This window comes from Hippocampus comes, unplaced genomic scaffold, assembly GCF_001891065.2.
Source record: "Hippocampus comes isolate QL1 unplaced genomic scaffold, H_comes_QL1_v1.1 scaffold93, whole genome shotgun sequence".
NCBI classification, from domain to species: Eukaryota; Metazoa; Chordata; class Actinopteri; order Syngnathiformes; family Syngnathidae; genus Hippocampus; species Hippocampus comes.
In genome coordinates, this window is record NW_017805481.1 from 669,076 (window position 1) to 679,872 (window position 10,797).

At 44.5% G+C, this 10,797-nt stretch overlaps 1 protein-coding gene across 4 annotated transcripts in view; it reads right to left on the bottom strand.

The window, feature by feature from the left end:
- Nucleotides 1–10,753, bottom strand: part of trip10a (thyroid hormone receptor interactor 10a) — a 30,194-nt gene extending 19,441 nt beyond the window's left edge. The window contains exons 1-9 of one of the 4 annotated variants that reach the window (XM_019875754.1): nucleotides 10,389–10,753; nucleotides 4,385–4,500; nucleotides 3,636–3,692; nucleotides 3,132–3,279; nucleotides 2,286–2,348; nucleotides 1,224–1,328; nucleotides 997–1,125; nucleotides 750–896; nucleotides 479–667 (exon numbers count right to left, since the gene is read on the bottom strand). In XM_019875754.1, coding sequence (XP_019731313.1) covers nucleotides 479–667; nucleotides 750–896; nucleotides 997–1,125; nucleotides 1,224–1,328; nucleotides 2,286–2,348; nucleotides 3,132–3,279; nucleotides 3,636–3,692; nucleotides 4,385–4,500; nucleotides 10,389–10,412 — 978 coding nt within the window. In that variant the 5' untranslated portion in view covers nucleotides 10,413–10,753. The remainder of the gene's footprint in view (nucleotides 1–478; nucleotides 668–749; nucleotides 897–996; nucleotides 1,126–1,223; nucleotides 1,329–2,285; nucleotides 2,349–3,131; nucleotides 3,280–3,635; nucleotides 3,693–4,384; nucleotides 4,501–10,388) is intronic. The other 3 variants (XM_019875755.1, XM_019875756.1, XM_019875757.1) reach the window with 3 other exon arrangements.
- Between the last annotated feature and the right edge of the window lie 44 nt (nucleotides 10,754–10,797).

The following is a 10,797-nucleotide window of genomic DNA, read 5'->3' on the forward strand; positions in this document are numbered from 1 at the left end:
GGGGGGGGTGTTCTAGAAACACTCCATGGGGTGCATTAGGGTATAATGACAAACAAAAAAAATTCAAGACGCATGCTGTGGAGCTTTAGAGGGAGTTTAAGGGGCGTGGTGGTTCTAGAAACACTCCATGGGGTGCATTAGGGTATAATGACAAACAAAAAAAATTCAAGACGCATGCTGTGGAGCTTTAGAGGGAGTTTAAGGTCCGTCCTGGTTCGGCCCGCCATGCATGGAGCCACCCGCTAGTTGACTGCTGCGCTACTGCATTCCTGTTTTGTATCTACAGGTGCATCTCGATAAATTAGAATATCGTAGCAAAGCTCATTTTTTTCTGGAGTTCCATTCGAAAACAGAGCAAAAGCCCAATTCCTAACCAAGTCATTACCGCACTGCAATAAATGTATGAGTTTCGCACGATATTCAAATTCACACAGCCACGTCAGTCACGTTCCCTAATAGATGACATGCAAAATCCTACCTTCGACTTTTTGCTGAAAAGCCAAAAGTTTTTGCCTCGGTTCTTGCCCAAAAGGTCAATGGAGGCCTTGGGCGTCCCCAGACTACTGTCTGACGATGCTCGATTGATGCCTTGACTGTAGTCCTCGAATTCCACATCGCCCGGACGCTCAAAGCCCGACTTGTTCTGCTCGATGACCACCAAGGTGTCCTGAAAACGCGCCGTGCGAGAGACGACCGGCTGTTATTCTGCAGCGCTTGTTTCGAGTCAATACAAAGCGTAAGCGACTCACATTTTTCTCATTGACGTTCGTGCCGGCTTTGGTGATGCCATCCAGGCACTTGCCGATGATGGGCATCACCTGCTTCTCTGTGTCCGAGAACAAGATGTAGCCCTGCGCCAACTTCCGCATCCGCCGCTCGTCCAGTTCTTGCATTTTCTAGTGCACGCGTGCGGTTTTACTGCATATTGACTCCAATCGACATCTTTTGTGAGACGAATGGCACTCGTGACTTTTGCGCAGATTCCAAATGACTTACATTAAAGATGAGCGGCATGTCGGTGAAATAGAACTGCTTCTGTTCCTTGTTGAACTTTTGAAGCTGAGCGGCGTAATCGTTCTTGCACTCCTCTGCGGTGTGCGCTCGCATGTGAGCTTGTTGCTTGGCCTTTTCCGTGAGCGGACACAAAGAAAGACACAGAAAACCTGAGAATGGACATTCAATTCATGGCGCCTGAATCAACCCCGCCCCTCCTTAGTTTTCACCTTTTCTACATCCGCCTTGGTGGCATTGATGTCCTGATCCGTCTTTTCCGCGCTCTGCGCCGCGCGCTCTGCCTCTCGCCATTCCCGCTCAAAGCGCTTTTTACTCTGGAAAGACGGAAAGCACAGAGGAGGAAGAACGTTAGCAACGCGAGCACGGTTGATTCAAAAACGTACGGACTGGAGTGAAGACTGTGATTTACTTTTTTTTTTTTGAAAGGACATCATATGGACTGAGCCCTTGTTGTGGTTGTCGTGGAACAGTTTTGGCGGCTCTCAGTTTAGAAGGATACTGTATTTTCCGCACTAAAAGGCGCACCTAAAAGCCTTCCATTTTCTTAAAAGCTCACAGCGCGCCTTAAAATCCGATGCGCCTTGTGGATGGTCATTACGGTAATATTTCGACCCCAAAATGGCTCCTCGCTCGAGACATGCTGACAACGCAGAGTTCAAACTTAAGGCGATCTGTTACACAGTTGAACACGGAAATAGAGCAGTGGCAAGAGTTCAACGTTAACGAGTCGATGGTATAACTTGCTCTTGGTTAAGTGAACTGTGTCGCTGCTTTATTAAATAAGTTTTATTGACATCTGATTGTTCTGTTGGCGTTTCCTTGAGTGTAGCTCCATCTCGTGGAGGCATTGTAGATTGCGTCTTATAATGCAGTGCGCCCAATGTATGAAAAAAATTACAAAATAGGCCAGTCATTGAAGGTGCGCCTCATAATCCAGTGCGCCTTTTAGTGTGGTAAATACGGTACATTTTTTTTTCCCCCTTTTTAATCCTCATGTTGTGTTTCAAAGGTCAACGGAACCGGCTGCATGCAATTCGAATGTGATTTGTTTTTATCAAAACGTTTTTTTAAATCTACATTTTTAACAAACATACAAGGTGTTTCATATCAACTGTAAATATTAAACTTTTTTTTTTAATTCTTATGACGTTTTTATGATACTTTATGGAGTTATTAACTTTCTTGATTGCCTTCGGGACGTCATGTCATTCGACTGTGGGTTCAATTTTACACCTCCCATTCATGCGTCGACGACCCAAGACCACACTTACAGTTTCGAGTTGCTTGTTGGTGCTCTCCAATGCCTGCTGGGCCTTCTTGGCCTCCATCAGATACTGCAGACAGTTATAAAAATAGAATCAGCGAGGTGGGAAGGAAGGATTGGGGGTTGCGGGGGTGTTGGGGGCGAGGGGGGTTCATGTGACAGGAGGGGGAGACGGCCGCGCGTGAGCGCAGGGTAAATAGTGACAACACGATGGAAAAAAATAAATAAAATAAAAATGGAAAAAAGGACAAATGCCAGTGTGTCTGCCTGAGACGTCTCGTCTGCTGTCACGTCTGATAATCCGATGAGACGGAGCCAAGGAATGACTCCGCGCCGAGAGACGCCACGTCACTGCACATCCAGTTTGGCTTCAATGAACCTCCAGAATGTCCAGACCACCATGACGCACGTCAACTGCACCAGATATCGACGTGCCGTGACGTTGCTAAAGTATTGGAACACTTCTACGGGAAGTTAACTTTCTCAATATATATATATATATTTTTTTTAATTGCACACAAGCTCGTTTCTAGTTCCTCCTAAAAATTCCATTGTCAATAATTGTACAACTCACTCACGGGGGAAACTAAGGAAATGAATCAATCACTTTGATTGCTTCATGAATCGATGAGGAGGTGTGTCTCAATACTTTTGAGCACATACCCTGCAAGCCGCGCTTCCCAGAGGCCCTATTTCCTATGTGATCGCCAAAATGACCTTTTGAGCATAAGACAAGACCCCAACACACGCTCGCCTTTCGCGCCGAACATCATGAAGACGACCACAAGGTGTAGTTATCGCGCCGACGTTGAATTGACTCGGATTCGCGCAAGGCCGCCTTTTCTCAGCTCACCGACTTTCGCTCCTGCTTGAGCTCCTGCAGGTACTTGGTGAGGTCGGCGCAAATGTTCATCAGCATGTTCTCGGCCACCAGCTCCCTCTGGCCCGCGTAGTCGTTCATCTCGTTCAAGATGTCCATAAACGACTGGTAGCTGGTGAGCCTGACCGTTGCGGGGAGGAAATGGAGGGATCAGGAACACGGCCAGGGCGGTTTGAGATAAGAGAACGCGGTGCACACGCTCAAAGGGAAGCCGCGAAAAAGAGCTTTGCGATGGTTTTGTTCCACGTTCAAACTCATGACAGGAAGTTACAGTTATATAGGACATACACTATATCAATGTGTGTGTCTGTGTGTGTCCACAAATTTGAAATTGAAATTACATTTTACACTAAGTGCAATCCACAAAGTGCATTAATAATTAATACTTTTTCCAATTTTAGTGGAATAAGATTGCTGGATCGCAGAGGATGTGCCATTCGAAATTGACTGCACTTTGTTTTTTGTTTTCTCGCTCACCTGCCGTCTGGCTCATCTTTGCCGATCCGTTTTAGATTAAATTTCTTTGAGAGGTTCCTGAGAAAAGACAAAAGTGTATTTTAAAAAAAACAACAACAATGTGAAGAAATCTTAACAGCGTTTTTTTTTTTTTTTTTTTTGTTAAAACATGTTTAGTTTTTTTCTATCACACTATTTCTTTATCAATTGTCTTGCACTCGGGGCACAGGCAACATACTCAAAACCACCGAGATGTGTTCCAATACTTCTGTCCAATTATGTAACATTTCTATGTACAGTGCCTCGGACATTTGGGGTCAACAAAAGTAAAAGTCGAATGACATCATGCAGAAACTCATCAAGTGCCCACAACAACCGCAGTATACTATTTAAAAAAAAAAAAAAAAAACGTCCTGTTCCTGGTGCTGCTCTTCCTGCGACCATATCCTGCGTGTCATGTGCCCGTCTGCTCCCACTTCCTCAGCGAGTGGGAGCAGCGAGCACAAGGAGGGAGCAGTGGGACTGCAGCTGGAGAATGAGGCCAGTGTGTTCCGATAAGAGTCATGAGACTAGACAAACACGCCATAAACAGCCCTTTCAGATGTGAACACACACACACACACACACACACACACACACGCCCACGCACACGCGCACGCACACACACACACACACACACACACACACACAAAACATACACAGACACAGACACACACACACACACACACACACACTTAGAACCAATGATTTAGAAGAAGGACAAGGCCCACCTCAGCTGCTTGGCATAGTTCTGCTCGATCTCTGTTCTCTCCTTCACAAATTTCACATACTTCTCCACCAGCTCTATCCCGGAGTGCGTGTGCTTCTCGATGACGTCACATCGGTCCTTAAAAATAAAAAGAAAATAATAATTTAAATAGCGCACCAGGGACCGATTAGGGGAAAAAGAAGACGCTGCAGGATGTGAATCATGTTGCGATAATGCTGCGCCAGCTGGAATGCCGACAAGAATCTTGCTTTCATGTCGTATGGTAGACATTCCCACCGCGTGTAGCAAAGTAGCGTTGTTACAGTCAAACGCGCCAATAAACTCCTTGTATCAGATTCCCTTCAGAAAATTTCCCGACGTGTTGCAAAGTCTGCTGCAATTTGCAGGTTCGTGGCCACGTGTGGAGCCAAACTCATTCCAGCACATCCTCGTGTCCATTTCAACGGCAGCATTCCCAAATGTCCAAATAGTCGCCATTTATAGAGAAAGTAACCATATTTGGTCACTTGGAACCTCGATAACATGGACACCGCCCAAGTCGCGAGGACACACGAGAATCATGTGAGGGAGGGAAGGCCTGGATGTTAATGGCAGAATAATACAAACATAATTAACGACACAAAGTAGATATCGTTATTATAATGTACATACAGTACTCGTATAATGATCAAAATGTGTGTTACTCAAGCAAATAAAGTGGTTCCAAAAAAAATAAAATTCCCGGAGTTTCAGGCATCAGGCTTTTTGAAAAATGTGAAAGCTGATAAGAGATCAATTTAAAACTGGGTTAATTTCGGGGAACTGTTTCTTTTTTTATTCCTTTTATTGATCTCATTTTTGTTGAACATTTTTCAGGAATATTTCAACACTGGAAAACTTGACTTACTGAAGAAAACTTTAGGTAGGTATTTATTCTTTTAGGTTTTCATATTACTTAAGACATTCTGACCACCGTGGAAGCGCCATGAACTCTTTGCTCGGATTTTAAAATGCTTTTAAAAAAAGAAAAAAATACAAAAGTCTTCTCTACTCGAATATGTTTTACGCAACCCTACTTGTCCAAACACGGCCTTCTGATTCAAATTTTATTGGTGGAATATGAGTTCAGCAGTAAAACCAACCCATTTTTTTTTGTGTGCAGCTCAGGGGGGGGTGGCGGCCATTTTGCCTCTTGCTGTCGACTGAAAATGACATCACAGTTGCTCAGGCCTCAGGTCACAACCCAAACATGGCCCAGCTTCTAAAAAGCAAGTTGAGCCGCGATTGGTCGTTACCCCGAGGTGCATCCGGGTCCACAATAACACAACAAAGAAGCTCAACGTGACCTTTGTAAACTCATCGGATTATATTGTGATCACATTACGGTGATGAGGCCGACGCTCATCGAATGCGGCCATTTTATGACGCATGACAACAACAAATTGTTGACAAATGTAGCCGAAAATAAGGCTGCGTTTCACTTCAGCTTGACATTCTCTGCCTGGTGGAAACGGAGTTCCATCATCTAAGGGCGCACGCTCAGACAAGCCGATCATGAGTGGGTGACGAGATCGCCGATGCCCTCAGGCTTCATTTGCGCTGCGTGATTGGATTGAGATGGTGGGCGGGAAATTGAACAACAGGGTGGGGGGAAGGGGGGGGCTGACAAGTTAGGCCAAGCCCTTCTCCACCCTTCCGCAGATGACATTTTGACTAATTACAGAACAGAGTAAAAGGTTAAAGACTGGCGTTAAAAACAAAAAGGTCATCTGACTGGCCGTGACGTTTGTTCAAACGCCCCACTGAGGTAATCCCGCACCACGCTACGGAAGAGTGTACCGCTTTACTGGGAGGCCTAAAAATGAAAATGGTAAAAAAAAGGCAGCCCACTCGTGCGGATGATCCGTAACGCGCAAAATTTAATGTCAGCTGACCGGTCCGCCTGAAGCTGTCAGCATGAAATATCAACACGTGGTGCGATTTATTCATGGTAATTATGTTGTCGGGAACATTTCTGGACAACAGGGCCACATCATTGTGTGTCACAACTTGATATTATTATTTTGAACTGAAAGCTCGAGCGTTTCAACACATTTCACAGCATATTCAGGAGCCGGTTCAAGGATGTGGTTTTGAGGGAGAGTCGGTCAGCCAATTTACACGTGTCAAAAATTCGGCCTTGACAAACATGATACTGCGCAGCTTTATGTCAAACCTCCTTGTTGCAAATCATCATTCCACATTGAAATGGATGGAAATGCCATGAATGTGTTCCACCTCAAAAAAATGGGACATGGAAAATTGTATTTAGCGTTGGGCAATGTTGAAAAAAAAATACTCATAATTATTTTGAATGATATTGAAAAAAAACACAATTATTGACTGATTTCAAAACGTAGCATTTATTCCAAGTACCGAAACGCAACGTGAAATATAACTTCCAAGAGCAAGGACAACATATATTAGTTACAAAGTCGTATTTCCACACAAATTTCCCCAGTGTGGGACAAATAAAGGTTATCTTATCTTATCTTATTACAATAAAAGCAAATGCAAAGAATGAGACAAACTTGAGAGGACTGTATAGCGACACAAGTTTCGCCCCATCGATGAGGTCACTCAGAGTTCATTCACGGAGGGCAACAAGCCCATATCGATCCTCAATCACGTGACTTAGCATTGATTGTGATTGTGATTCCTCAAGTACAAAACTATTAGCGTGACAATTATCTCGCAAGTCACCTGAGCAGCTGATCAAGACGTGACGCTCTGTATCCATCCCCCCGCTAAAGGCCCTCTTAGCGCTCACGAGTATGTTAGCGCGAGCCGCCGCACTGGTTTTGCACACCGCACGCCTTTAAATAGCAGCGGGATTAAGTGAGATCAGTGGACAGATGCCAGACAAGTGACTGTCGAGGTAAACATTCATAGAACCGGTGACGGGGGAACCTCCGCAATGCGTTCGATGACACCGGTTCACTTCCGAGTCGTTCTTCAAAACCAGATTTCCTGTTGCTGATCAATGTAGTGAATTGATTTTTGCCATCAGGAAACCTCAAACTCTACCTTCTGACTATTGCTATTGAAGTGTAAAAATATATTAGCCAGTAGTATAAAACTAAAATAAAGTCAAGCTTATCACAACACAATAACACATGTCGACAAACAATATAACAAAACGCACTGGCATACATTCTTTATCCTCTGCAGAAAATGGCTAACACGACTCATATAGCAGCTTAAGGAGTCACTGATTTAGGACTGCTGACTAGCTTAATGCTAAAACACAATGCTAAATATCATAGACAAGCTAATGGATAGCATCGATGATCACAGTGTTATAACCTTTTAGCAAGGCACAATGGCCACGGGCATTCGACGCTGGCCATAGGGACCAAGTCTGACTGTGAATAGAAAAAAATAAAACGCAAATAATCGACACTCACTGTAATGGATTGCCATACCCCCCCCTCCCCCACCAAAAAAATAGCAGGTGACGGAGAATACTGCAAATAAGTGGAGTAAAGAACGTCCTCTTCACACTGCCGCTCCCACCGTCCAATCGAAGCAGGGCAAAACTAATTAGGCTGTTGCACAAGCAAGCAGAACAGAAAACGGGACGGGAAACGTGGCCCGAGGGGGGGAAACCGCTGAAATGAGGCTGCAGCCTCCCAAGTCTTTATCTCTTCAATGCAATTCAGCCTGTCAAGAGAATGTGCATGCACAAGTTGCCTCCATGACGTCACTCACGTATGCGCTTACTATTTGTTCGACTCGTTGTGGCGTTGTCTAACAAGCTGCGAATAGCTGCAGCGGGTTGATGCTGACGGAACCGATTACGTGACCGCCAGCTGAAAGAATGCACTTTGTGGACTAAGTGTGGAAAAAATGGTATTAAAAAAAAAAAAAGTGTGGCAACATAGCACTCAGGGCAAGAGAAATCGTGCCTATTAAGTGCTTTGCGGCCATGTGTGTCACAGTTTTAGGCCCTGTTGAGTAGGAAATGGAAATGGAAACAGGGCATGAGAAGCGTTGCGATTTAAATGACTCCGCTACTTTCAAGATACGAGCCATCGTTCTGCTGATAGTCAATTTTTGTTTTTTTTAATTTTTGCTCTGACTTGCGAGCGCAGAATTCAGATACAAGGGTTGTATGGTGCCAGTGACTCAACGTCACAATAATCAGCAGTGTGATGCAATTAGCCAACAATTCCTGAAAAAGGCTTTGAGCTTTTTATCGCCACTCCCAGTTCAAGTTTACGATCAAAAGAAACGCGAAACAAAGAGAATTGCGTCTTATGCAATTAAAACAACCACATAGCTGAGCCTTTCAGTCGACGCGTTAACCGCTAACGCTAAATAGCAATGTTTGAAGCATTTAAGCAACGGATTGCAATTTCTTTGATCGCAACACATGAGGACAGACATCCGAACAATACTCCCATTTGTTCTTTATCCTCTATGTGGAACGGATAATATTAGTATCGTACTGATGAACTGAGAGAGGAATTCAGGCGCTTCAAGGAACAGTACATTCATTTGTCTGTTTTTTTCTGCCCCCGGGTGGCCAATGCCAACAAACCAGAAGGAGCAGCGCCATGACCATTTAGTTGACGCCGTGTGAATTGACCCACATGACTTCAGACGAAAGACGGGTTACACGACAGATTGGTTGCCGGTAGTCAACCAGACGGCCATTCGCATTGAACCCATGCTGAATCCAAAGAAGCGACTGAACAAATACACTTCGAGGCGAGACGTGTTTCGTTTTTGGGTCTAAGAGCGGTGAAGTTATTTTTACACTTGTATGACAGCTAAGCACATATTCATTCATGGCGTCCACTCGCCTTCAGCGAGTATCACTCTCTCCACTTTCTTCATTGTTACATTAAGGGGTCAGTACATTGTAGGGCTGAACAGTTAATCAAATTAAAATAGGCGTTGCAATAGTTGCAATGCTAAACCACAGATTTGTGTGCATTATGGTCGCAATCTGACAATTTTGTATAGTTGTCATAGCGACGCCTAATAAGAGTACAAGTGAAAGTTCTAACCTACAAAACCAAAGTAATTATGTATAGTAAATCTTACATTGTTTATTGTCACACAAATATGTCAAGAAGACCTTGAAAAAGAATCACCTTACAAATCGCAATCATAATGTTGAGGGGGGGAAACAATTCTGATTTTTTTTTAATTGCTCAGCTCCAGCACAATCAGTGGATTGTTTCATTATACGGCAGTTAACTTATTTTGTACATTGAATCAAGGTTTCATGATGGTTTACAAACGGACTGTGGTGCCATTCCACTTTATTCAAAACATTCAAAAGCAGTACAGTGCACGATCACCGTTGTGAATTGACCTTTAGATGCAATTGTTTTAGTGTCTGCCATAAACCTCAAAGCAGCAAGTAGGATGTCCACTAGCCCAGAATTACAATTATTATTGAACAATTCATTTACGACCACGTAAGCTTCCGCCATTGTGAATGACAATGGTGAGACCAAATGTTTAACGCACGCGAATGCGATTTACAGTTGAAGCGCGTCCAAATAAAGGTTGTTTTCAAATGAAAATAAAACTGAGCATGCGGTGTCATCACTATGGAAGCCAAGTGTCAACAAGGAAACAACACAGTATTCCCGGTGGCTGCAACGTAACCCCTGCGGGATACCATGTAGGCGCATGCACGAAGTAGCTTTTAAGTGTAGAACATTTGAAAGAGGTGACGTGACAACTTTGATGTGGAATCACACTGCAAGTGATGTTCCGACATAACACGAGGGACAACCTGCACGACCTCCTGAGTCCCAACATACAAAAACGAACACGGATTTTTTTTTTCATCTCGTGTACCTAATAAAGTGCCTGTGATCGTGCAAACGTGTACAAACTTGGCCACCCGTTGACAGTGAACGCACCATCCCCAGGAATTAAAGCAAAAAAATAGCAGCGAGTGAAACACAACCCAAAAACGAGCCAAGAGTCCTCCCGGCCGCGTTGCTTATTCGGCAGTGACTCACCCAAAGCTCAGTGCCCCAGTCCATGTTGAGCCCGCTGGCCAAGGTCTCTCGACCGCCCTGAATACAAAGAACTTCTCCAAAGTTCTCCGAGTATAATCCCCCAAAGGCGGGCGGAGGAACACTTTCTGCCCGTCGTCGCGCCTCCGCGGCGTCGCTCGCGTCCTTCAACAAGTCACGTAAAACAGTAACATAATTGGCTAATTAGGGCCGTCTGACAGCCGTTCGTCTAGTTCGTCCAAATATTTTTCATAGCGAAGGAAAGAAGGATAAACTCAACTGGGTTTCATATCCGCGTCACTCCCAAATCCTTGCAACCCTTAAAGGGCCAGCGCACACAAGTCTGACTGCATGACCACGTCCCGCCTGCACCGGCGCGCGCGTCCTAGAACGTGCAGTGCGTTGACGCGCA